At 34.4% G+C, this 27,054-nt stretch overlaps 1 protein-coding gene across 2 annotated transcripts; it reads left to right on the top strand.

Moving 5' to 3' along the window:
• Positions 1 to 3: 3 nt before the first annotated feature.
• ATG3 (autophagy related 3) lies at positions 4 to 27,054 on the top strand. Of its 2 annotated transcripts, XM_004761452.3 has the most exons (12): positions 4 to 470; positions 4,055 to 4,096; positions 7,841 to 7,890; positions 10,626 to 10,696; positions 12,206 to 12,313; positions 16,071 to 16,120; positions 18,301 to 18,382; positions 21,318 to 21,352; positions 21,601 to 21,756; positions 22,529 to 22,656; positions 25,085 to 25,153; positions 26,818 to 27,054. In XM_004761452.3, the coding sequence occupies exons 1-12, from the start codon at positions 399 to 401 to the stop codon at positions 26,897 to 26,899; spliced, it is 945 nt and encodes a 314-aa protein (XP_004761509.1). In that variant the 5' UTR covers positions 4 to 398; the 3' UTR covers positions 26,900 to 27,054. The 2 variants fall into 2 exon arrangements, with proteins under 2 accessions (XP_004761509.1, XP_012916376.1); XM_013060922.2 differs by lacking the exons at positions 4 to 470; positions 4,055 to 4,096 and adding an exon at positions 4,307 to 4,433.

Raw genomic sequence — 27,054 nt, 5'->3', positions numbered from 1 at the left:
GGCGAGAGAGAGAAGGGGAAGCCGGAAGGGGCGCGAGTGAAGCCTGGCGGAGACGATAGCTCCCGAGAAGGAGAGGGGTGCGCGTGCGCCCGCCTCTCCCCCTAACTCTGGCCTGGTCCCTGCTGTCCTCTCTTGCGGCCAGGTGACACCTAGGCCCGGTCCGCCACCCACTGCCTGGGTGGCGAGCAGCGCGCGCCCTGCCCTAGCGATTGGCGCCGGCCGCCCCTCCCCCTCGACCAGTCCGTCCCATCGCGTCCCGTCTTGTCCCGTCCCTTCGGGTGCCGCCGGCCGGGTGCCGATGCGCGTCGGCTGCAGCGGGGCTTTTTTCTGACTCCTGGTCCCTTGCCCGGCTGCCCTTCCCGCCCCATCGCGGGGCCGGCCGCTTCTCCGGCCCCAGGATGCAGAATGTGATTAACACGGTGAAGGGAAAAGCACTGGAAGTGGCTGAGTACCTGACCCCGGTCCTCAAGGTAAGCCAGGCCGGGCTTGCCAGGGGCTGTCAGGTACACGCTCAACTCCGCAGGGATTGAGGACTCGGCGCCGGGAGGGACACCGTGTTTTCCGGCGGGGAAAAGTGTAGGAAGGTGGTGAGGGAGGGACACAGAAAAGGGTGCAGCCCCACTGACGTCTTAGCCAGCTGTTCTCTAGGTTTTCGGGCTCCTCAGGTAAACTTGCAGCGACGTTGTGTGCGCATTGCTGTCGCCACCCGTCAGAACCCGGCGCATCTGGGTACGTCAAGTTGGAAGGTGGTCGGCCTCTAAGTGGATTTCAGAACGTTAAATCTTAACATTGGAAAGTCTTTTAAACTTTTTAAACGAGGGTTTTGCTTACCTTTTTAAAAACGAAATCAGAATTGGGTACTAAAATGACATGTCACTATTTTCTGTCAAATTTCATAGAAAGTCTCATAAAAATAATTAAAATATTATTAATAATTAGGAGTTTGAAATAGTAAGTGGTGACTGAGGTCCCCTCTTAGATTTCAGAGGAACAAGGTGAATGGCAACATTATCTCTGTCAGTATGGTTAAGCTTCCCTTTCCGAGTTTTTAAAATAGCCGAAAAACTATTTAAATCCTGGACTTCGTGGCTAATAAGCAGTATTATCCTAGATATATTGATATATTTACTCCTTTGGTTTTTTGTTTTGTTTTGTTTTGCTTTGTCAATCATACGGCGTTTTTAAAATAAAAGTTGTAATAGATTAGCTGTTTTAACGGTGACTAATTTTCAGAGATAAACTTCTAGAAGTACATTCAAGTTTTTAGTCATTGTAACTTTTTCCTTTCTGATAAGTGAACAATTAGAATACATGAATAAGGAGCTCTTGCTTAAGTGCTTGTATTTGTTTTTTCAGCTTTCAATGAAAATTTTACGGATCTTAACTGTGGGAATGAAATATCCTTGGATATGGTTGGTCCTATTTATAAGAAGTATTTTAGTATGCTAAGAATAGTGGATAGTTTTACTTTGCTCCCTTTCCATGACAAAGGGAAATAATTAGTCGTGTACTTTTTTATATTTATTTCCAAGACTGATTTTAAAATGATACCTTGTTGGGCCAAGTTTGAAACAAAAAAAGAAAAGTTTATAAATGAAAATTCCAATTCTTGCTATGCTTATATATATATATTTTTTTTTTTAAAGATTTTACTTATTTATTTGTCAGAGAGAGAGAGAGAGAGCGAGCACAGGCAGACAGAGTGGAAGGCAGAGGCAGAGGGAGAAGCAGGCTCCCTGTGGAGCAAGGAGCCCGATGTGGGACTCAATCCCAGGACACTGGGATCATGACCTGAGCCGAAGGCAGCTGCTTAACCAACTGAGCCACCCAGTCCCGCTTATATATTTTTTTATTGTGAAATTTTTTTGATTAATATTAGTCAACTTTGAAAACAATTTTGATGTTTGAATCAAATTATTATTTTGCATGTCATTTTTCAGAAACATGTCTACCTAGATATTCAGCATTCAAATAATACAAGATTGTTAAACTCTATTAGTTTCAGAGAGAGAAGAGTAAAAAAAAAAGTTCCCAAATTAAATATTAAGCTAATGTTTTAGGTGCTCATGGGTGGCTCAGTCAGTTAAGTGTCTGCCTTCCCCTCAGGTCATGATCCCAGGGTCCTGGGATGGAGCCCCAAGTCTGTCTCTGCTCAGCAGGGATTCTGGTTCTTCCTCTCCCTCTGCCTGCTGCTCCCCCTGCTTTTGCATGCGCGCGCACGTGTGTGTGTTGTGTGTGTGTGTCTGTCTGTCTCTCTTTCTATGTCAAATAAATAAAATCTTTAAAAACAAACTTCTGTTTTACTAGCCAGTTGTATTTTACTGAACTTATAACAGGATTGTATTTTGAGTAATCATTTTACTTACTCTCCAGACTTAAAAAGTGTTAGCTTGTCAGTATATATTTATCAGTATGTATTTTCATTAGTAAGGGAAGCAGAATTATTGACCCTTTCCTTGCCCGTCCCTGTTTAGAGAGAGAACCCTTGTATTTTCCTGCTAGACATAAGAAGCAAGGAGGAAAAACTAAATCCTTTGGAAAGAAACAATGACTTATCTTAGCAGGTAGAAGTTTAAGAAAAGTCATGGCATAGTAAAAACCAAAGTCCTTATATGATCTTCATGCCTCTACTTAATTGGTAGAGGTCCTTATCTCAACTGCTACTTCATTCCTTGCTCACTTTTGCTTGAGCCAGTCTGACCTCTTTTTTACTCCATTTAATACTCTGTTGCCTCAGGTTTTTGTATTCGCTGCACCATCTGCCTAAAATGCTCTTTTACAGTCTTCTGGCTTGTTCATTTTAAGGTCACTGCTCAGTAGTCACCTATCAGTGTTTTCTTAACCATCCTATTTATTTGTTTAGTTGTTTTTTTGTTTTTTTGTTTTTGTTTTTGTTTTTTTAGTTTTAGAGAGGTGGGAGGAGGGAGGGAGAAAGAAAGTCAAGCAGATTCCACACCCAACGTGAAGCCCAATGCAGGTCTTGATTTCATGATCCGGAGATTAGACCTGAGCTAAAACCAAGAGTTAGACGCTTAACCGACTGAGTCACCCAGGCACCCCTATTTTTTTTTTTTTTTAAGATTATTTATTTTAGAAAGATAGTGCCTGTATGTGTGAAGAAGGGGAGCAGAAAGGAATACAGAGAATCCTTTAGCAGACTCCCCACTCTGAGCATGAAGCCTGCCTTGCCTTGGGGCTCCATCCCAGGACCCTGAGATCATGACCTGAGCAGAAAGCAAGAGCTGACCACCTAACCAACAAGCCACCCAGGCGCCCCACTGTCCTAATTTAAATAGCCATTTCTCCCCTCCACCCCTGACTAGTTGCCTTGCTGCCTCATTTTTTTTCCTTGTGGTTTTCATTACCATTTGGCTTTCCTCACTCCACTAGAGTTTAAACTCCTTATGAGGACAAGGAGGAGTTTGGTCTGTTTTATCCGCTCCTATATCCCCATTACTTCAAATAGCGCCTGGCATATAATGGTTATTTGGTAAATACTTGTTGAATGAATAATCCTCAATGAATCCTTCCATTTTTGTAGCCTGTACTACAAAATCTTACATTTAATTTAAAAATTAGAAACATCTGGTAAATAGCATCTTTGCTTTAGAGGAGAGAATATTGTATCAATATCTTAGAGATAATAATGGGAAAGGATTAAATGATTTATGACTTCTAGATTTGGTTTCTAATGTTACTCAATTGAAATGAGATGTTGAAGATGTTGGCTGAATAATAAGATGTCCCTAAACATTTTTTAAACATTTTTACTGTTCTGTAAAATAAAGATATTTGGTCATTTTACAAAATCATTGTATGGCTTAATGTTTTTCCAAAGAGCTTTGTTCTGTTAAAGCGATGATCAAATTGTAATTATTTTAATGTCAGTTTCTTTCGTTAGACTTGTATATTCTTTGGGGTTAGGTACCAGTGATAGATTCTTTTTTTGTGTGTGCTCTTTTGCCTGGAAGGGTGCCAGGCAAATACTTGCCCACAAATATTTTTAATTTGAAAGTGAAAGAATATAATATGTTGTTCTTTTTGTTTTCTTTAGGAATCAAAGTTTAAGGAAACAGGTGTTATCACCCCAGAAGAGGTGAGTATTAAAGATTTTCTGAAGCTATTATATTTTATATTTTCCTGGGAGGTCTTTCTTCTTTATAAGAAAACATCTTAAACTTTAATCTTGATTCTTTTGGCTTTATTAGCAATTTAAAAGGGATTTCTACTTCCCATAAGAGGATGTAACTTCCCTCTCAGTTTGCCACTTCTCATATTTCTCTGTAGTTCCTCTTTATTTAGAAATGGAGGTGGGAGAGGGAATGGAAAAGATTCTGATGGTCATTTACCCTTCACCCATATTTGTGTTATATTGAGGCTATACAATGGGCTCTGTGGTGTTTGCTGTTGTCTTTCCTCTGTTTACATCAAACGTGAGTTTTTGTGGTTTTCATTTGTAAACTTTGGCTCATTGCTTGGGTATTAAATTTTCTTTCAGTATTTAGCTTAAATATTTTATTGCTACATAGTTAATGCTGATTTTTTTTCTCACAATTCTTTTACTGTTTCTACTAACCAACTAATGTTGAATCTGTTTAATGCTGAAACTGATGTCTATTTTATAGGGGAGTTGTGTTTTATTGAACTTTTAACATAGAACTTTGTTTTGAGGAATCATTTCACTTGTTCACCAAAGCTATATAATAAAAGCTTTCATTTTCCTTTAGGTAGTTTATTCTGTTATCCTTCAAGAAATAAATACTGTTCTAAACATCTTTTTACATTCTAGTTTCCTCAATAGTTATGGCTGCATCAGACTTACTTTTTAGTCTTAATAAATAGCAAAGAATTTATTTAAGTATCACCTTTAACTTTCATTAAAATTACCACTCATTGGCAATAGAACTTTACTTACTGTTTTGAAAGAAATATTTTGAATTGGGGCACATTTTACGATCTGGTTGTTGCTGTAAATTCTAAGACCTCAAGCCTAAAAATTAATGGATCTTTCAGTTTTCAATAGTGATGGAATCTCTTGAGTCCCAAATCTTTGTGAATTCTGAGAATGGTGTGCTGAATTAATCTGTTATCCAAAAAAAAAAAATATATATATATATATTTTTTTTTAGTAAAGACACATGGTGGTATAGAAAGAACATAGGAGATCTGCTTTCTAGACCTATTTCTCTTAATTTCTTTTCTGATTTGGGCAAAGCTAAGCTGTGACACAGGCCTCATGTTTCCTTGTCTGCAAAATGAGGGGTTTTGTCTAGACATTGTCTAATGGACCTCTTCTGCCTTAGGCACAATGAGTTTAATACCTGGAATGCCACATAAAACTAAGTTGTTTTTTTTTTTTTCTTTTTTAAAGATTTTATTTATTTGACACAAAGAGATCACAAGTAGGCAGAGAGAGAGGAGGAGGCAGGTTCCCCAGCGAACAGAGAGCCCGATGCAGGATCCCAGGGTCCTGGGATCATGACCTGAGCTGAAGGCAGAGGCTTTAACCCACTGAGCCACCCAAGCACCCCAAAACTAAGTTTTGATATTATTAACTTTTCTTGCCAAACAGAGATGTAATTTAGATTTGGCTCTTAAAACTATCTGTAATCAGGAGCAGGGATGGAAGTTTGCTTTTCTTCTTACACTCTTTGGCTTTATCTGTGGGAGGATGACTAATTGGTAAATAGATGGTTGACCTTAGAGATGCAAGTCTGTGGTCATTGGATGATGAATGACACTTAATGTGTATCATTAAGTAGTTTATGAATTTCCTTCTTTTAAAAAAAATGCAAGGCAAAACTAGCTCAGCTGGGTACCCACCTCATATGCTGGATTGAGTTAGAATGAGTCCAGAGGATGGAAAATAAGAGATAATTTGCTTTTGATAACAGATAGAGTTGATCTATTTATTTGTTTTCTCTTACTGTTTCTGGGCTTCTGACTATTATCCTTCAGCTTTCTGTTTTCTTTCGAAGTACTGTGTTTAAAAGAGGTGTAGGCATTATAGAATACAGAATTGCCTGACTAAAATTACTTTAATATACATATGTATGACTTAGGTAGAGTATTAGTAGTAGAATAGCTTGAAGTGTAAAGTTCCTGACCAAAATGTTAATAACTGGTTTTATCTTGGAGTTATTCAGTATTGTATTTAATCACCAAGAGAAAGCTGCTGCAAGTGATACTGAGAATTGTGAAATTTGAGTCTGCCTTATGTTTTGTTTCATTTGAGCATGTGAAGCCTGCAATAATGACCATTGCTAATGAGGGCAGATGTACACATGTACTAATTATCTGCGCAATTCTATGTTCCTTAGAGTTTTTCTTACCTTCTGGTGTTTTGTTATTTTTAAGGAATTTTAATTTATTTTTTAAATAATCTCTACACCCAGCGTGGGACTGAAACTCAAAACCGCAAGATATGAGTTAGATGCTCTGCCATCTAAGCTAGCCAGGTGCCCCTATTATTTTTTTAATAGATGCTCCTGGAAGTATTAGGGAATAAAATATTAGAGTCTTGTGACAAGGCAGTATCGTTAGAGAATTTTTAAATTTTTAACTCTTTGTTTTGCTTGCATTTTGTTTAATTAAATTCTCCTTTTTTGGTGATGACAAATAGTTCTTGGTAACCGCAGAGTTGAAGGTAGCATCTGGTTACAGTGACCTAAAATCCTTAAAACTTAGGGAGGGAGTATTGTTTTCACTTGGGTTTTTGTCTTTACCTAACTAGTTTAAATAATAATAAGATTCTTTGAAATAAAAGAACAGAAACATTCAAAAAGTTGCTGTTGAGAATATGCTGCTAAATCTTGTTAATGTATCTTCTTGAAAGAAATTACTCTTAGAAAACTTACTTTATAAAATTTTACTCTCAAATGAAAATAGAGTATTATATATAGACATTCTTTTCTGAGACAAACATTGGAAGATTAAAGGTACTGGGTTTTGTTTTTTTTTTGCTTTGTAATTAACCACAAACAATACATGAATTTAAGTTAGAGCTATTATAAAATAGAATTGGGAAAGTGTGTGTGTGTATTGCCCGAATTGGGACACTGCACTTAACCCTTAAGAGACTTTCTTTCATTTTCTCTCAAGAATAAGCAGGATTTCTGTCTTATAGAAATATCAGGTCATGCTCATGTATAATGGAAATTCTCAGAAGGTTAAACTCTTCCTGAGTCTGTTTTTGATTCCTGAAGAAAAACAAGAACTTGTTCAGTGTTCAACCTGCCCAGAAAGCCTAATGTGTTAGAGGATTCAGTTTGCTTCTAACTTTTCCTATTGTTTGGCATTACATTTGTCACTCTTGTTAATGTGAAAAAGCTTACAAAATGGGCTTTATCCGAACTTAAAAAAAAAGAGAGAGAAATGTGCACTATGATGTCATAAACTTCTTACATCATAGGCCTATATCCTTTTCTCAAAGATCTCCATTGAGTTTTCAGCCCCTAGCAGGAATCTGTCTTCATCTTATTTATCCATAAAATGTTTTTTTTTGAAATTTTAAGTCCTGCACTGTTACTTTTATTCATTTAATGATTTTGTATCCTTTTGGCATTATTTAATCCAATTTAAAAATTGAATTTAAAATCAATAGCACTCAATGTTTTTTTCTTCCAAAATTTAAATTTTACAGATGTAAAAAATGTTGCAGTTTTAATAATAATCAAGAGCCATCACAGTGGTAGAGCAGGTTTGGTGCTGCTTGCATTTATATGATTATTGGGTATCAAGCTTACATGGGATGATCACTTTGGTATTTTATCATCTTATATTCAGTGATGTTAATTTTTCTTTTTCCTTTTCTTTTATATTCCTTTTAAATCCTGAATAGTTTGTGGCAGCTGGAGATCACTTAGTCCACCACTGTCCAACATGGCAATGGTAAGTAATCTTGAGTCAGAAATATAAATTAGTAAAATGTATGACATTATAATTGCAGCAGTTTGCAAAATGGATTAGGGCATGAACTTTAGAATGACCAATTTAACTCTGTTCTAGTAGATTTTTCTGTTAAGCAGTTTGACCATGATACTTAAAATAAAGGCATACTTAAAATAATACAAAAGCTGACTGACAAATTGGCTGTTATACCTGTTTTGATTTGCTCTGTTAGAGTAAAAGAGACATTTTTAAACTTCCTTTATTAGTATTCCCTTTCTCTATAGTGTCTGGGTCTGATTTTGTGGTGGATCTTTAAAAAATAATGTTTAAGACCAGCTCATTTTTTTCAAATTAAAATGTCTCCTGAATATTTTTATAACATTAATAAATCCAGATATTTTGCAAAGCCTTAGGATTATTAGTTATAAGACTTTCTATAAGGTTCAAAGTATGCTCCCATTTTAGGAATTGACTGAAAAGGAAGGTTCATGATACTCATTAAAGTTTGTAACTGGAAATCTGCTTGGTAATAGATTTTTTACATTTTTGGTTTTTCACTAAATTGTAAAAGTAAGGTAAAAAAAGTAATTTAAGCAACTTACCAGATCTTATGACATATTTTAAGTATTCTGAATAATAAGAGGATGTTTTAAAACAAATGCTGTTTCATTACGTTCAAGAACTTAGGGTAAAACCACCTGACTATGGCTGAGAAAGTGATCCTAGTACTGGCAGAGCTATTTTAATTAGGCTAGAATTGTTTTGGAGTTATCATCTTGTTTGGATATAAATAGTTCAACTTGTTATATTCTTTTTTCTTTTCATTATAATTCCCTTAATGACACTTTTTCATTTGTGGTTGAAAGGTATAGTTTTAATTTGGGAACAGAGGTTCTAAACTTAATGAAGTTAGAACTGATAATATTTTCCTTCATATTCGTAGCGTAAATAGTTAAAACTATTTTAAGCCAAAGTTGGAACTCTCTTTTATCTGTGGCCTATTCTGTTCTCAGTTTTTGTATTTGACTCTTAACCCAAATAGTTTTATTGCTTTTTATCAATTGTTCTTTGTCTTTTAGAACACTGTTTCTTAATGTACCAAGAAAAACCAAAGTGTCAGTTTCATTTATTTTTATGCCCTTGTCTTCCTTAACGTGCATTTCTATTTCATATTTAAAATTGAGTTAATATCATAGCAGCTCTCTGATGATTTAGTAAGGGTGATTGGTTTTTTTGGATTATAAATTATCTATTAAAATTATATTTGTCTTCATTCTAGTCTATAATTTTTATGTATTTCAAGTCAAATAGGTATATAAAATTAAAAATAATACCTGTTTTATAAAAGGAACTAATTTGGGATTTTCTTCAATATAATAAACATTCTCTTCAGATTTCTTTGTGATAGTCCTTATTTGTCTGATTAGTTCAGACATACAATTTATAGTATTGTTACAGAAATATGTTATATGGACAGGATAGTTTCACTTTATGAATTGTGATAGTTGAGGTATTATTTAGAACTCACCTATACCCTACTCCTGTGTCCACACTTCTGGCTAAAATCTAGGGGCCAAAGGAACTTTTCATTTTAAACCTGTGCTAGTAACAGGTTATTTCCATGTTATAGTTTCATGTCTACAAGTGTCATCATGACCGTATTGTATGTTCTTCACTCAGAACTTCAGGCATTGCCATGTCATTATTGATTTTGACACTTGAGAATAACAGACACTAAAGAAGTCTAGAAGGCTACTAAGATAGTAGATCTTTTTCTGGCTTTATCTTGTGCTCAGATCTATGGTTTCAACTTTAGACTGAAGCTTTGATAAGGTGAATTTTTGTTCAGATGTTTGTGACAGGTAACACATGCCCCTCTGTCTCCAGCCAGTTCCATTAGGTTACCTGCAGAAGAATCTTAGAACAAATTCTTAGTAAGATAATCTAGAGTAGTTATGAAAAATCAGAAATGGTGTAGCTGCTTCTGACACACAGAGACTGTAGTGTAAGAGCAGGAGCCGTGGATTCACTTGCTCTTCTATATTCTGGTTTTCTGACCTTGCGCAGTCTGATTTTTTTTTTTTTTTTTTTTTAGCTAAAATGGGGACGTTAATATTACCTCTTAGGGTTCTGAGGAGTAAATAAGAATAATGCATGTTAGAGTTCTAAGTCATATACTTAGCAAACACTCAGTGAAAGGGTTTTTTTTTTTTTCTGTTTTCAGTCATATTTTTTAATATTATCATGTTGTGATTCAAAGCATCTTTTTTCTCTTTGTTCCAGTTTTAATCGAGTGGCAGGAACAGGGATTTTGCCAGCCACCTACTTTGTTATGTAATGTCCTACAGATATTTTTCTGCCTCCTCTAGAGCTGAAGATGAGCAGTACTTGAGAATTAAAAGTCTGAGATTATACTCCCTAGGGAACAATGTTTTCTTTTTGTTTAGAGGCAAACATAATAGTTTCTTAATAGTTCTATATTATTCTGTCTTTTTTGTTTGATATTTAATCTAAATTCTCTTAGGTCTCTCTGAGTCTCTTAGTATATTTCACTTACAATGCTATGTTCTTCCATACCCTAACATACATCACTTAACAACATCCTTCTGAAACTAGTCCTAAAACAGTTTTTTCAAGAGTGTGGATTGTGTAATTTTGATATTTACATGTGATATCTTCTGTCTTTGCTTTTTAAAGTAGTTCTTGTATTTTGGTGCTCTTTGCTCTTTTTAAAGGGCTACTGGGGAAGAATTGAAAGTGAAGGCATACCTACCAACAGGCAAACAATTTTTGGTCACCAAAAATGGTAAGAATTATATTTCATATATTAGTAAATTTTACACAGAGTTATATTTTTTAAAAATGACAGAAGAAAGTTAGCTTTTTTTTTTTTTTTTTTTTTTAAAGATTTATTTGAGAGAGACAGAGAGGGAGAGAGAACAAAAGAAACAAGAGAGAATCTCCAGCAGACTCCTGCTGAGCAGGGAGCCTGATGTGGGGCCCAGTCCCAGGACCCTGAGATCATGACCTGAGCTGAAACCAAGAGTTGGATGTTTAACCAACTGAGCCACTTAGGCACCCAAAACTTTAGTATTTACTGATCTTAATTTATGATTGAACCCATAGAGAAATTTGGAAATTTGATGGAACTCTGAGTTCTATTGCTAGAGTATTTTTTTCCTTATTTCATTTTTACCTCCTTCCTTTTTGTTGCTACTTTTTGCCAAAAAAGGTCTAGTTTTAAGATGTGGAAGGAATGGAGCCCAGCAAATTTGGAATTTGGAATTGCAGTTGCCTTTTTTTTTTTAAGTTGACTTTATAATTATAAACTTTTTAGCTATTTGATTTTTATCTTCTTTAGACGTAAACATTAGTCATGAAAAATGAAACTGATACTATCTTTGACGGCTAAAAGTTCCAAGCTAAAGATTTATTATCCGTTGTGTCTTTGAAAGATTGTCTTTAGGAACAAAAAATGTTTTTTAAACTACTAGTTTCTCATTTATGAAGTTAATTTGAAAACAGCTTGAGAAGGTTATAGTCCCTCTCAGATCACATAAAGTGCATTGATTTTTTTCTAATCTATTACAGAAAGGGAAAATATGTATAACACATCAGTTTTCTTTCCTACAGCATATGTCTTATTAGAATTGATCATTTATAACCTTCTTGTTTTTTAAAAAAGTCAAGAGGTTAATAGCCATTTCTGGGCTCTACCTTATCATGGTTTTACATTATAATTGTTCAGTTTTAGACTTATGTGAATAATACCTGTTAATTGACACATATACCATATGAAAAACTTGGCTCCAGTATTGTATAAGATGGTAAAATGTAGCAGTTCAGTGAATTTTTACATTGGCTTATCCATTATAAATGCCTGAAACTTACATGAATTATGAAATACATATTAAAACTTACTATAACATTGCAAACTGGAGGTCACCTCTACCACCTCTGAGAATGACAGGTGGTCCCTTTCTGTTTTGAGAGTGAAGCTATTAAAATAAGGTTTTATTATTCATTAGCCTGAAGTTGAATAGTATCATCTCTGGCTGTAGCCTGCTGTGCTTCAGAGACCATCAGGGTAAAGAATACATAGAATATTTCCTTTCTACTTGTGTTCTGACAAAGCTATTTAGGGAAAGGTAAACCTGATCATTAATATGTCTGTGGGCTAAATACAACTTTTTAATCACTTTTATTAGAAGTGAAATATAATATTTCCTTAAAATAGAATAAATTATCTTTTTTCTAATAGATTTATATGAAGCAAATTATGTGCTAGTAACTGTACTTGTCATTTTTTTTGTAGTGCCATGCTACAAGCGGTGCAAACAGATGGAGTATTCAGATGAATTGGAAGCTATCATTGAAGAAGATGATGGTGATGGGGGATGGGTAGATACTTATCATAACACAGGTAAGAGGAGAATAGAATACATATATTAGTTTAAATTCTTTTAAACATTTTCTAATCTTTTATTACAGTGTTGATTTAAAAACAACAAAACAAAGGATACATAAGGCACAGTTGTCCCAATAGACTTTTTTTTTACCTGAAAAGAAGCAGGAAGACAAATTGGAAAAAAAGAAAAAATGCCCTTGGAGTATATACCAAATTTCTCTAGTACTGCTATTTTAGTAGCAATTTGAAAATACCTCTATCATTTTCTTTATTTCTAAAATAAGAAGGACAAAATTGCTGAGTATGCATACAGCTTGCTTTAGAATTCCTTATTTACATGTCATTCTATTGCTGAATGATTAGCTTTAGGACAGGAACTATATGTGTTTATTTTACTCAGAGACCTGACATTTTAAAGTAGTTAATAATTATTTGTTGAATGACTGTAAGAGGATTGTAAGGACCACACTCCTTAGGTAGAGTCACTGTTGTATCCTCAATATCTGTCACAGTATCTGGTACAGAAGTTGTTCAGTAAATTTGTGTTAAAAGAATTGACTAAATTCAAGCCTTTTTAAGTGTATATTTGCAGAAGTTGTTTGTAAGTCTGAAGATGAATTTTTATTTCAAGTCCTAAAAACCTAGTTTGCCACTATGTTTATATAACTATGTAAATGTACATTAGCATATGCTGCTATGGCTATACTAACTTAGCCATACTAACTTAGCTATACTAACTTAGCTATAGCAGCATATATTAATCTGCATTTACATAGTTATATAAATATATTATATAAAGTACTATGAGTTAATGTCAGTTCATAGTTAAGTATAAGTTAATAGTTAATTTGCATAGTTTTATAAATGCCATTATGACTTAACTTTAATGAGGAAAACATGTCCTGAGTTTAAATTGAGAATACTAAAACGTAAGTTTTCTCCCTCGAAGTCCTAGAAAGTATACCAGAAGTAGTACTAGAACAAGGTTTCTCAGCCTTAGCCCTACTAACATTTTGGGCCACGTGATTCTTTGATGTAGCATTTTCTGTACATTGCAGAATGTTTAGCAGCATCTCTGGGCTCTGCCCACCAGATACCAGTAGTATTCACCCAGTTGTGATAACTCAGAATCCCTCAGACAGTGCCAGATATTCCATTAAGGGCAAAATTGCTGCCATCAGTTGAGACCCACTGCAGTAGTCTAGGGCTAAGTAATCTGCTCAGGAAAAACTACCTTCTGAGGTCAGTTTTCCCTCTACTTTTAAAAAAGGACAGTATCATGTGTTTGTGATGATACAGGCGTAGATTCAGAGCTTGGGCTTCTTGATTTGAAACTTGTTTCTTGATGCTTAGTGTTAATGTCCAGGCCTTGAGAAAATAGTAGATTGAACAATTTTTTTAAATGATTTCAAAAAATCATCCTATTGACCCCACTGAGAGACTGGTAGATGGACTTTTTATCTTTTGACCTTTCTGAAATTGTTCAGCTGCTCTGCTTTAGTCCTGTAGTGGAAGATTTGGGCAGTGGACTAACTAACTAGAGCCCTTAATTATAGCACTGTGTTTCTAGTGTCAAGTAAATGACTTATTCTGATGTCTGGTTGTATTCTATTTCTTAATCACTAGCTCAAAATCTAGGTGCATATTTACAAAGGCATTCTTTACAGAAATAAGTAGGCGTCAGTGTGATTGGATTGATGAAAATCTATTACAGAAATTCAAGAATTGAAAAATGTTTGCCCTGCTGGAGAGCTATCCTTAGAATTTTAGTTTAAACTATATTGTGATTTGATTAAAACACTGCTTCCAATTAACTTAGAAGGTCATGTGCCTGGTTCCTTATTCACTTCAGTTCTCTTTGCTTCATCCTTGCTTTTCATAGGTTTCTTTTATTTTTCTTAGCCTTTGTATTGGTCATGGTTCTCCAGAGACACAGAAAAATTGGATGTGTATATAGATATAGGTATATAGGTATAGATAGATTTATTTTGAGGAATTGGCTTACATGATTGTGGGAGTTAGCAAGAATGCAATTCACAGGATGAACTGACCAGCAGGCTGAAGATCCAGGTGAGGACTGATTGTTTCAACTCAAGTCTGAAGACAGTCTGAAAGCAGAATTCTTTCTTTTTCCTGAGCACCTCAATGTTCCCTTATAAGGCCTTCAGCTGATTGGGTGAGGCCCACCCATGTTATAGAGCGTAATCTACTTTATTCAAAGTCTATGAATTTAAATGTTAAAATCTAAAAAACACCCTGACAGCTACATCCTGACTGGCATTTAACCAAACATTGGGACAGGATAACCTAGCCAAGGTGACATAAAATTAATCATCACAGTACTTGAGAATCTTACTCTCATTAGAGTCATTTGAGCTTTTTTTTCCTTTGCCAATATGTCCTCCTACTCTTAGAAGAGTCTGGTTTAGTCAGATACTATTACATTATTATATTTGGATGGATTGAAGAGGTTTTATTGTTTTTATCTATGTACTGGATTCAGTGAATCATTTGTAATACCAATTCATTGTGCTAAGATTTGGGTTTTATTGTTTTGAAATAATCAGATCTATTATGTAGTAATTTATAGAAAAACTATGAAGTAAAAGCTTTATGTTAGAGCTGTGGATTTTGACCTTTTATATTAGTGAAAGTGAGTTATTTTTTAGGTTGGAGATTTTAAGCAGATACATAAAGATTTTAGAAGATTAACAAAGGGGCAAAGCTTATTTTGTATGTAGGGTTGATTTTGTTGTTGTTGTTGTTTTGTTTTTTTTCATTAATGTACTTCATCCTGTTGAATTTCCGAATTAAAAACAGTGACATGGGGATGCCTGGGTGGCTCAGTTGGTTAAGCAGCTGCCTTCAGCTCAGGTTATGATCCCAGCGTCCTGGGATCCAGTCCTATATCAGGCTCCTTGCTCGTCAGGGAGCCTGCTTCTCCCTCTGCCTGCCATTCTATCTGCCTGTGCTCGCTCACTCTCTCTCTCTCTCTGACAAATAAATTTTTAAAAAAGAAAAAAAAAACAGTGACATATATTTTGAGTTAGAAATATTATTTAGCTGAGTTGTGGTGCTCCCATCTGCTTAATGCCACCTTCATTGACACAAGTAGGTTCAAGGTGGTTGCTTAATGAGGAGCAGTGAACAGAACATTGAACTAAAAGTTAGTACATGTGGATTTGAATCCCAATTTCTTCACTAACTATGAGACTCAAGTAAGTTATTTCATCTTTGGAGACTTCGTTTCTTCATAGGGAGAAATGATTTATTAATTACCTCAAAAGATAGTGTTTCTAAGTCTGAAATAAGCTATAGAAACAGTAAAATAGAAAACCCCATATAAATGTGATATGGTATTACTACTTCTGGATGTCCTAGATTTCTGAAACAAATTACATTAGTATCTCCTTAAAATTTTGATGTGTTTTTAAATAAAAATAAATATGAGTCCTATAGTCTAATGTGTTCACTTTGAGAATGAGTATGTATTGGATAGAGACTCATACTGGGAAAGTAAATGAGGAATAATAAATGAGTGATAGAGTAGAATATAATTCATAGTAAAATATCACATTGCTGTTTTTTTATTTCAATTTAAAAAGTGCTTTTGGTTTTACTCCTTTTAGAGTTCATTTATAAAATGCTAACATTGCCTCCTTGTTTCAGAGCAGTTGTGAGAATTTAGGTAATTTTAAGCATTTATATATTTCTCAAATCTAGCAAATGAAAGATGTTTACAATTTTATTTGTTTTTTTGAATTTTAAACAGGTATTGCAGGAATAACCGAAGCAGTTAAGGAGATTACATTGGAAAGCAAGGTACTGGTTAATTAGTTACATTTGTAAATTCAGTGACATAATTATTTGTGTGTGTGTGTGTGTGTGTGTGTGTGTGTATTCTTATTCAAACTGATTATTTTCAAGCTTTTTAAAATTCTAGTTGTTTTTTTCTTCTCTCACTTTCCTATATCAAAACTGCTGTTTCCCAGCACTTTTTTTTTAGTCTGTTGTACAATTAAAAAAATTTTTTTGAGATTGTAACTGGTAAAAACTACTAATTTTCACCAATTGGTAAGGCTCCTAGGCTAGTTTAAAAGAAATCACTTTTTATTTTTAAGTACAAGTACCAAATGTTCTGTAAATGGAGACTTTTGAGGTTTATGTACTACGGTTTCTTAATTCACTGCTATTTTGAATGGATGATTTTGTTTTTGAAAATTTTAAGGTAAAACTTTAACATCATCCAAAAAATAATGTGTTTTGACTGAGTGAAAGCTAAATCGGTTAGGCTTTATTGTATGGTTTATTATGGAGTGGGGAGTAAAAATCTGTAACTGGGTGAAATTTTTCTCCTTGAAAATTTTCTATTCATACTAGAAAATGATTGCAGTTGTTTTCACATATTTATATTTGTTTGAAGTGATTTGAAAATAATACAAAATGCCTTTACCCTTATCTTTGCTTAATTATTTTGTTAACAGATCTTTTCGAGGATAGAATATTTGGACAGAGTAATTGACTTTTTTTTTGTCCTTATGAAACATTTACTACAAGAGTTACTAGTTTTAGATACTCTCTTTTGTATGTTTTTGTCATTTGGAACTTTTGGGATTCATAACTGGGTCTTAACAGGAAGTGTTAGAAACTAAAACAAGTGTTTTTCTTTTTTTTTTTTCAATGTACAGTTTTATGCTTGCTAGGGATTAAGTTTCAGTTCATTGGCCTGAAAATTCATCTTTCTGAAATTCTACTTTTTGGAGAATTTGAACAACTAAAGAGAAATCACCAAAATGGCTTTTGCTCCTTCAGAAAATTTTGTTTACTCCAGCCGTTAGTTGTATATACTTCAGACTTTGGGAATGATAAATGGCAGAGTGGTGTGGATAGCATTTGGTGATAGGTTTATGGTAATTCAAGAACTTCTTAAAAATGCAATAATGGTTAATATGGTACTTGGTATCCCACTTAACATTCTTATATCATACTAAAGGGTGACTGCTTAGAATAATGTACAACTTGAATGTCTTTCCTGTCATTTCCTATTTAATATAAAATTTACATTATTTTTTATAATTTCTTAAAATACTTGTTCAGACCCAAGTATTAATCTTTCTTATTGGTTTCTACTGTATTCTTCTGTTTCAAGTATGATCACCATAACATCAACATGATTAAAATTTCCCTTAATGATTAGTTTGTTAGATACTGGCTCATCTAATAATTACCCAGATACTATCGTCTTTGGTTTCACATTTTGGGTGTGGTAATGATAACATACAACTTAAGTTTCTAGTGGTAAATGGAGTCTTCTCTAAGTAAAATTGTACATTAGGTGAAGCTAGTATGCAATTTTTTTACTTTACTACATTGACTTCAGATTTTTAGAATAATTGATTTTGTGAAATGATAATTATGTATTAGGCTTGTCTTTGGTATTATTCTTTTATTGTAGTGCAAATATGGTTTAAAAATGAACTGAAATCTTACATGTTATAATAACTAAAGTCTGGTAATTTTACTTAATTCAGCCTAAAATATTGCTCACAAATTAGCATATGTTTCACTTATAATAGTTTAACTATTTACTAATAATTTGTAAGTTTAACTTACAAATGTATTGTGATTTACAAATATGTATCTTTTTTCTCCTTTAAATTATGTATGTAAATTATAACTCTGAACCAGTTTCCTAATATTAATGAATTGGTTAACAAAAATACTGTTTTTTGAAAGTGCAAAAATTGTTAGATTGTTAGCTTAGGTGATTCTTGATGTTTCTATGATATCTTTTATATTTTTCAGTGACAGTACTTAGCACATCACTTTTCATATTTGGTTTATGGTTTTGTCATCTCCACTGGAATAGGAGTTTCTTGAAGATAAGAACTGTCTTTACCGCTCTTATTTTCTCAGTGGTTTACACGGTGGTGACACATGAGTGTTTGGTGTTTGAACTAATGAACATACTTGAGTGACTTTAAATATAATTTATTTCAAAGGACAGTATAAAACTTCAAGATTGCGCAGCAATATGTGAGGAGGAGGAAGAAGATGATGAAGGAGAAGCTGCAGATATGGAAGGTATTTATGTTCTAGATTTTCTTTAATCACACTAGAATGTTGATTTTGAAATATTTATAATTGAAGTGGACAAGAATTGTACTCCATTGAGTTCTAGATTTTAACATTAAACAGCCTAGAGAGAATTTTGTTTAGTTTAAATTTAGTTAGTGCAGAGCAGTCTTGGACTGTTGTACTTTACCTAGGACATAGCCTTAAAAGCATTCTTTCCAGTGGGATACATCCTAGACATAAATCTTTAATGCAGATAAAAGTTTGAAGATGCAGATTCTTAAGCTAATTCTTAAAAACTATTTCAGAGCAGAACAAAGTTTGCTCATTTATTGTGTATTTTCTTTTTCTTTTTTTCCTTTTTTTTTTTTAACCAAATACATAGAATTTATGGTGAGATAGAAATGTTCTCTAGGGACGCCTGGGTGGCTCAGTTGGTTAAGCAGCTGCCTTCAGCTCAGGTCATGATCCCAGCGTCCTGGGATCGAGTCCCACATTGGGCTCCTTGCTCCGCAAGGAGCCTGCTTCTCCCTCTGACTCTGCCTGCCACTCTGTCTGCCTGTGCTTACTCTCGCTCGCTCTCTCTCTGACAAATAAATAAATAAAATCTTAAAAAAAAAAAAAAGAAATGTTCTCTAGCATGCAGAAGTGGAAGATGGTGCCAAGTATAGTTGAAGCACCAAAACAGCAAGTAGTTAGTGTTTGTGGATGAGGAGGTGACACATAGCCAAATTGCCAGAGTAGCCTTGACTCAAAGTACCTTTTCTTCTGTTTGTTTGTTTGTTTGTTAGAGAGGGAGAGAGAATACAAGCAAGGGGGAGAAGCTGAAGGAAAGGGATAAGCAGGCTCCCAGCTGAGCAGAGAGCCTGACTAGGACTCCGGGCTCAATCAGATCCTAGAAGTGCGGGATCATGACCAGAGCCAAAGACAGACACTTAACCAACTGAGCCACCTAGGTTCACCTTAAAGGACTTTTAAGCTTTGTTTCTTAAATAACTTTTAAGTTCTCATGAAACCTAGGTGTAAATCTGTTCCTGAATTCTAGTAAGAGTTTTATCCTTATTTTTATGGTAAACTCCCCATCCTTTGAAGAAATAAAATGAATTATTGTAACCCAAATTGCTCACAGCAACCTCACATACCATCTCTATGATCAACTTCATATCTAAGCCTCCAGTCCAGATCTCCTGAACTTCAAATGTACATGTTTTTATTTTCACTTGCACCTGAATGTCTTATAATTGTCAGCACCACCTTCTTATACAAGTAGTTTCTGGATTCCATCAGTCTGAATTGTGTAGTTACCCAAGCTGGGGTGAAGGGTAGACAGAATACTATGAGTAAAAATTCTTTTTAGAGTACAAGCTGTGGGACTGCCTTAAATACCTGCCTTCTTTTTAGTGTGTTTTATTACATTTCTCTTGGACAGAGCTAAAGGAAAAAAATTGCTTTATATGGGATTTTGTTTAAAAAAAAGTGTTGATGGTATAGCAGGTAATATAGCAACAATTATTTTAACAGGCAATTTTCATTCTCTGTTCAGTAAACACTGGGCAGGATAGTTATCTATGTATCAGGTACTGTTCTTGGTGCTAGAAATAAAACAGTAGATGTGATCTTATGGAGATTATGTTCTAGTTATGGGAGACATAGAAAAAATAATAGATAAGCAATACAGATGCTGTATTAGATGGTTATAAGTGTTAGGGAGAAAAATAAAGGAGGGGAATGGGACAGAAGATCTTGGGAAAGGATGAGTGTTATTTTAATAGGTTGGTCAAGAAAAACCCAGTTGAGAACATGAGTTTTATGTAAAGCCTGGCAAGAAGTGAGTGAACAAGCTATTTGGATATCTAAGGAATTATGCAAAGGCCCTGAGGTAGGAGCTTGTGTGGTGTATACAAAATACCCATAATACCCATGAGCAGGAACATCTGGCTGTTTCAGTCTGTAGAGTGTGTGACTCTTGATCTCAGGGTCATGATCTCAGGTTCCACATTGGGTGTAGAACTTACTTTAAAAAAATAAATGTGCTGTGTTCAGAGAGGAGCAAGCACAGAAGCAGAGAAGTAAGGCATGGAGTCAGTGAGATAACCGTGGGCCCTGGCTTTAATGTAGTGAGATGAGAAGCCATTAGAGGGTTTTTCTAAGTAGAAAAGGAACTTAGAATGCCATACAACATTTTAACAGAATCACTGTGAATGCTGTATTGAGAACAGATTGAAGAGGTTTAGGGACAGTAGTTAGGCTGTTTTGATAATCAAGGCAAGAAATGATAACTTAGGCTCAAGTGGTAATATTGAAAGTGATGAGAAACAAAATTCCGGACATATTTTGAGGGTAGGGTCAAAAGGATTTGCTGCTGAGGGGGAGTAGCATGAGAGAGACAGAGTAGTCAAATGTGACTCTAAGGATATTTGACAGTGTCTGGAAAGATGTCTTAACTGAGATAAGGAAAATTATAGGACTAGAATAGCTTTGGAGGGGGAGTTTGGGAGTTCAGTTTTGGATGTGTGCTATTTGCGACATATGTTAGTCATTCCAGTAGAGCTCTAAGTAAATAAATATCCAAGTGTGTAGCCAGTGATAAATTTGGGAATTATTAGCATTTAAAGCCATTGAGACTAGATGAAATCATCAAAGGAGTAAGTGGATAGAGAAAAGACAAGGTCCAGAAACTGAGCCCTTGGCTGCTGTAGAGTTTTAAAAAGTTGAGCTGAGAAAGAACCGAGCATAGAAGATAGTAAAGGAGAAGCCTGTGAGGTGAGAGACACAGCCAGAAAATATAATATTTTAACAGCCAAGTAAAGTGTCAAAGAAGGTGGGGCTAAATCATCCAGATGGCCCTGTGTGCCCAGGTTTTGAATGATACTCTGAAGTAATATATAGGTTGGTTTAGGAAATTTTCTTGAACTTGATTAATTTTTTGTTGCTTTTTAAACAGAATATGAAGAAAGTGGATTGTTGGAAACAGATGAGGTTTGTAAATTGAATTTTTAGTTAACATTTAGTTAACTAAGCTTGGGAATTAGTATTCCTAATAGTATCTTGATCTTTCTAATAAACCTTTATTTATATGTTTGTATTGGTTATAGTATATAATGTTTTAGCTTTGGCTTTATGTTCTATTTGTTTTTTAAAAGAATACATAGGGTGGGAAAAATATTTTCCTAATTGTCATATTCATACTGATTTTAATGGGTTTAAATTTCTTCCTGTATTGCCAGGCTACCCTAGACACAAGGAAAATAGTAGAAGCTTGTAAAACTAAAACTGATGCTGGAGGTGAAGATGCTATTTTGCAAACAAGAACTTACGACCTTTATATCACTTATGATAAATATTACCAGACACCACGATTATGGTTGTTCGGCTATGATGAGGTAAAAACAGAAAATATATTTTAATGTAAATGTTTCAAATTGTTGGATTTAATTTCTTTATCATTAGGTCTGTGGGTATATATTGTTGCCTTTTAAATTTTAGAAGTCGTTTGTTTTACAATTTCATGATTAATATTGAATTTGATTCTTTCTTTTAAGCTGTTAATTATTCTGTGTGACAATAACAGTACTAAGAATCAAACAGAAATATTCTGTTAAGTATTTATTGCTTGGTCCCTGAGGGTTACTCCTTCAAAATATAAGGGAAATTGAACTTAATTTATTATATTAAATTTCATGGATATATAAGGCATTTACAGAATGATCATATTGGCATGTGTTTTTTTTCTTTAAGACAGAAAACCGTTTTTTTAATTATTAATTGAATTAAAGGATAACTGAAATAAAATTAACTTGCTTTAACCGTCATTCTTACGACTCTGAATGAGAAGCAAAAAAGTAAAGTGAAATACACCCAAAAGATGAAATAGAAAGTTATAAAATGTTTGACAGCCATGAACTTTTTTTTTGTGGGATCTTTATTGCATTAGGTGGTGGCTGAAGTCACATAGCATTGATGTACAGACTCCTCCACTCTCCTCCTTTCCCTGGTATAAGTGTATTATAAACTCTCTCCCCAAAAGTCTGGTAATTCTAAATAGTCTGGAAATCTGTATTACAGGTGAGGTGGAGATAAATATATTTTAAACATGAAAATCTAGGCCTAAAATTTTTTTAACAGTGATTTCAAAACATTTTTTTATTGTTTCAGCAAAGGCAGCCTTTAACAGTTGAACACATGTATGAAGACATCAGTCAAGATCATGTGAAGAAAACAGTGACCATTGAAAATCACCCTCATCTCCCACCACCTCCTATGTGTTCAGTTCATCCATGCAGGTATGTATGTGTGTATGCGTGTTGTGTGTACTTCATGGATTTATTACCTGGGAATCCAAAGTGCCCTAACAGAAGAAATGCAGTAAGCAAGTATAGTTCTCTTTTGTCTTTCTTAGAAATGTTCTTATGCTAAAACATAAAAGAAAAAGGAAAAAGTCACCAATTTAAGTAAATTCATTAAGAATTTTTTTTGCTCTCTCTGTGTGTTTAATTATAGTATAGATCTTTGTGATTTTAGTACTATTTATAGCTCCGAGAATAATTTAGAAGATGCTTTTTAGATTAAAAAAATACACATCATTTAGACTTGGTTTGCCCTATTGTGATGTAGCCACCCATGAATGTGGAATATGAAGTTATCTTTGTGTTTTTCTCCTATTTATCTCTTTTTATTGGTTAGTGAAGGGAGATGTATGCAGAGTTCTCTTTAAATGTTTTTTTTTTTAAGATTGTATTTATTTATTTGACAGAGAGAGATCACAAGTAGGCAGAGAGGCAGGCAGAGAGAGAGGGAAGCAGGCTCCCTGCTGAGCAGAGAGCCCAATGCGGGACTCGATCCCAGGACCCTGAGATCCTGACCTGAGCCGAAGGCAGTGGCTTAACCCACTGAGCCGCCCAGGCGCCTGAGTTCTCTTTTCCTTTACTCTTCTGTTGAGAGATGTTCAGCCCTACTAAGTCAGGTGCATTTTATAATTTGGGATTTTCTTTTTATCGCATTTAACAGTGATTTCAAAACATTTTTTAATTTTTTTTATTTTTTTTTATTGTTTTTTTTATTTTTTTATTGGGCCAAATGAGTAAACGGAGCCTGTATGCATGATTTATTCAGTTATTTCTAATGGGTAGCTTTCGCAAAACATTGAGAAATTCTGGTAACAATATTTTTGAGATGAAAAATTTGGTATTCCATTGACTAATTTGATGCAACATTCTAGTTTTTAAAAATTCTTTAATATTTTCTCATTTTTTGCAGCCTCTTGATTCTTAAACTTTATCATATAGAAAGCCTTGTTCATTTTTCTAGCTTTTTTTTATGCCAAGACTTGTTAAGATTGCTAACTGAAAAGCAATTCAAGAGTCATTAGTTTTAGTTTTATATTATCTAGAAGGTTTTTATTTTACTCTACCCACTCCTTTAGTGGTTTGAGGTTTTACGACAGTGCTTATCAAAATGAGGCATGTCTCTCAGATGTAAATTTTAGTCCAGAAAAGAAAGAAGAGGTTTAACTGGTAATTAATGTTAAACATGTTAACAAATGACTGTTATGCAATGTAATATAATAGGGCAAAAAAGCTGGGGGTCTATAAGGTGAGATTTCAAGTACATTTTAGGCCTTGCCATCAGATTATGTTTTTGGATTCTTGGAGCTGATACATTTACTCTTATCTTCTAAGTTGCCTGCCTCTGTCATGAAGTTTATACTCATAAAAGTTGAAGCAGCATTATTTAAGCCAGAATATATCTAAAAGATCATTCTTTTGTGCACTGCCTTTCTCTCAGTTCATATACTTAGGCAATTACTTTGATAGCATTTTTCTGTAGCAAAGGAAAGACACTGGTTGACTGTGAAGAGATCTGTGTATTGGTCAAAAACTTCAGATAAACATATTTCTTTATATAAAGCCAAAAAATCATTTCTAAATAGAATCAGATGGTGCCTGGGTGGCTCAGTCAGTTAAGCGTCTACGTTTGGGTCAGGTCTACCTTCGTCTCAGGTCATGATCTCAGGGTCCTGGGATCAAACCCTGTGTTAGGCTCCCTGCTCATTGGGAAACTGCTTTTCATCTCCTTCACCGCCCCACCCCATGCTTTTTGTGTGCTCTTTGCCTCAAATTTAAAAAAAAAAAAAGGAAAAGAAGATAAATTTTATAATATGCATTAAGACAAAGACAAACTATATAAACTTCTTAACTCTAACCAAGTTAAATTTTTTTAAAACCCAATTTTGATTTATTCTCTTCTTAATATTTGAATAGTCAAAATGACAGCGTTTTAAAAATGTCCTTGTTTTTTTGATTACCTGTCACCATGTAGCTTTTTTGAATTTTCCTGGTCTGATTCTTGTTTGTTTCTTAGAGCAGACAGTCCTTGCTCTGCAATTATACCCTGGCATGATTTCCCTTTCTCTGGCTTTCTGCTGTGCTACCCCCTGCCCCCACTCTTCCCACTTCTGTTACAGGAAATGCAGTGCTGTTGTGTTTTGACTATGATTAGACTTTAAAAATTTAGCCTGTGTTCCAGTAAAACATTGTATATGACTCTCAACAACCTGACTTGTTGGAAGGAAAATATTTTATAATATAACTAATGTTAAAATTAAATCACTGACACTAATAAGGTAGATTTCTTCACAAACAAAAACTTGCTTTTCCTATTTTGATCTAATTGATCTATGCTAATAATATTTATTTGTTCTTTTGCTTTTAGGCATGCTGAGGTGATGAAGAAAATCATTGAGACTGTTGCAGAAGGAGGAGGAGAACTTGGTGTTCATATGTATCCTTACCTATATTTGGTTCCTAGTATTTTTTTTCCTCTTTGGGAAATAGTGGTACAGTGTTAGTGCCACAGTACCTATAACTTGTTTTAGCCCTTCATAATGGAAGTCTTAGTACAAGTCTTTATTTGGGAAATGTTACATTGTGATAGTTCTGCTTTGTTCATTTGGTCAGCACATGTCCCTGTGTGCACCAGTCAGCTCTGCCTTGTTACAGAGCCTAAGGTCAGAATGTGCTTTTCTAGGCAGCAGCTTGCCAGTTCTTTTGTTTGTCCAAGAGGCAATGGCTAAGAGCATTTGAATATAAAACCTTTGCTCTTGATGGAAAAGAAACTCAATGGGCATAATTTATTGATGAAAAAAGAGTAACCTACTAATTTAGAAGATAACACATGAGTATCTTTCCCCTAAGTATATTTCCAATTTAACTGTTAACAAAAAATGTGCTTATCTCATGTAAAAGTAAACTTAGGTTGTGTCATTCTAAGGTCTCTGAAGCAAAGAATTCAGTTTAGCAGATAGGCTAATTAAAAAGTAAAACACACAAAGCTTATTTCAGATATTCTTAAAATACAGTTTTCTCCAGATAAAAGCACCCTTCTCACATCTTACTATGATTTTCCTACTTAGCTCTCTGTGGTTGACAAGAGGAAACTAAGTCAACTGCTGGATACTGAAGTACATATACCTATAGCATGGCTAAATTAGTGATTAGCAGCCCAAATTAGTGATTTAGATGCCAAATAATTTGAATTAATTTAGTGCTAGATTGATGTTACATTTGATTGTTCATGCCACTCAGTATTAGATGTAGACTGAGAGGGGTCACCTCTGTCTTGGAATTACAGATAAACTAAAGAGTTGCTAATAATATTTGACATTGAAAGTTCAAAACCAAGAACTTTTGGTCCAAACCAGATTTACTCCTGAAACTGTGTGATGCATAACTTGAGCATTTGTTTCTGTATTGGAGGCTAGGTAGCAACTTGGAAGATACTGTAGCGACAGTGGACTCTTTCTAATAAAATCTTGATTTTTTTTTCTGTGTTCCACAGTACTTAGAAATATTAAGAATTTAATGTTTATTGGGGGAATTGATGAGTCATTATTAAACACAGAGTCTTCCAAGTTTATGTACATAAACTTAGAATCAGTCCTTACAGATGGTTTCTGCTTTATTTTTTTCTCTTTTGCTTCAGTGCTTTTATATTCTTTACCCTGCCTTATTTTCTTTCTTTTTTTAAATTTTTTAAAAAATTTTACTTTTTCAGTGTTCCAGGATTCATTGTTTAGAACGTGGTGTTAATAATGTGAAGGTTGCCTTGTTTCTAACATAACCTAGCAGACTAACAGTAAAGGAACCATTTCCCACTCACTTAAATATGAACACCCCTGTCCTTATTTTTAGATCAAAATAATTGGGCTCCTGTGAACTCATTAGGAAGTTTCACATTCAAATATTAAATGGGAATGGGTTGAGCAGTCTTAAAGTTATAGAGAAACCTCATGTTGAATAGACACAAACTTGCATGAGTGAATTTTTTTAATATACTTGATTTAAGATTTTATCTTACCTATTTTTTCTGAGAAATAGGATAACTACATGTTAGTTTAAATCATAGTACCATTTACCAATCTGTTTTCCTTAGCTAAAGACCTTTAGGTATCTTCTAATTTTCTTGAAGTTTGTACAAGCTGTCATTCCAACAATAGAATATGACTACACAAGACACTTCACAATGTAACGGAGAGAGCATAGAATCTATCCTAATTATTGTTTCTGATTTTTAAACAGTTAACCCATAGATGTGACCATTGACCATATTCACCAATATGTACAATTTCTCTAATAAAGGGACTTATATGTTTATGCATTAAATAAAAAAGTTCCACTACCAGA

Source organism: Mustela putorius, unplaced genomic scaffold, assembly GCF_011764305.1.
Source record: "Mustela putorius furo isolate JIRA1106 unplaced genomic scaffold, ASM1176430v1.1 tig00003834_pilon_pilon_pilon, whole genome shotgun sequence".
NCBI lineage: Eukaryota > Metazoa > Chordata > Mammalia > Carnivora > Mustelidae > Mustela > Mustela putorius.
The sequence above is the reverse complement of the archived record's forward strand: the minus strand, read 5'-3'. Positions and strand labels throughout refer to the sequence as shown.

Coding starts and splice junctions, on each gene's coding strand:
- ATG3 (XM_004761452.3), top strand. CDS start 399: ATGCAGAATGTGATTAACACGGTGAAGGGAAAAGCACTGGAAGTGGCT. Junction 10,697..12,205: donor ATTTTTGGTCACCAAAAATG/GTAAGAATTATA, acceptor TTTTTTTTGTAG/TGCCATGCTACAAGCGGTGC. Junction 16,121..18,300: donor AGATTACATTGGAAAGCAAG/GTACTGGTTAAT, acceptor TTTATTTCAAAG/GACAGTATAAAACTTCAAGA.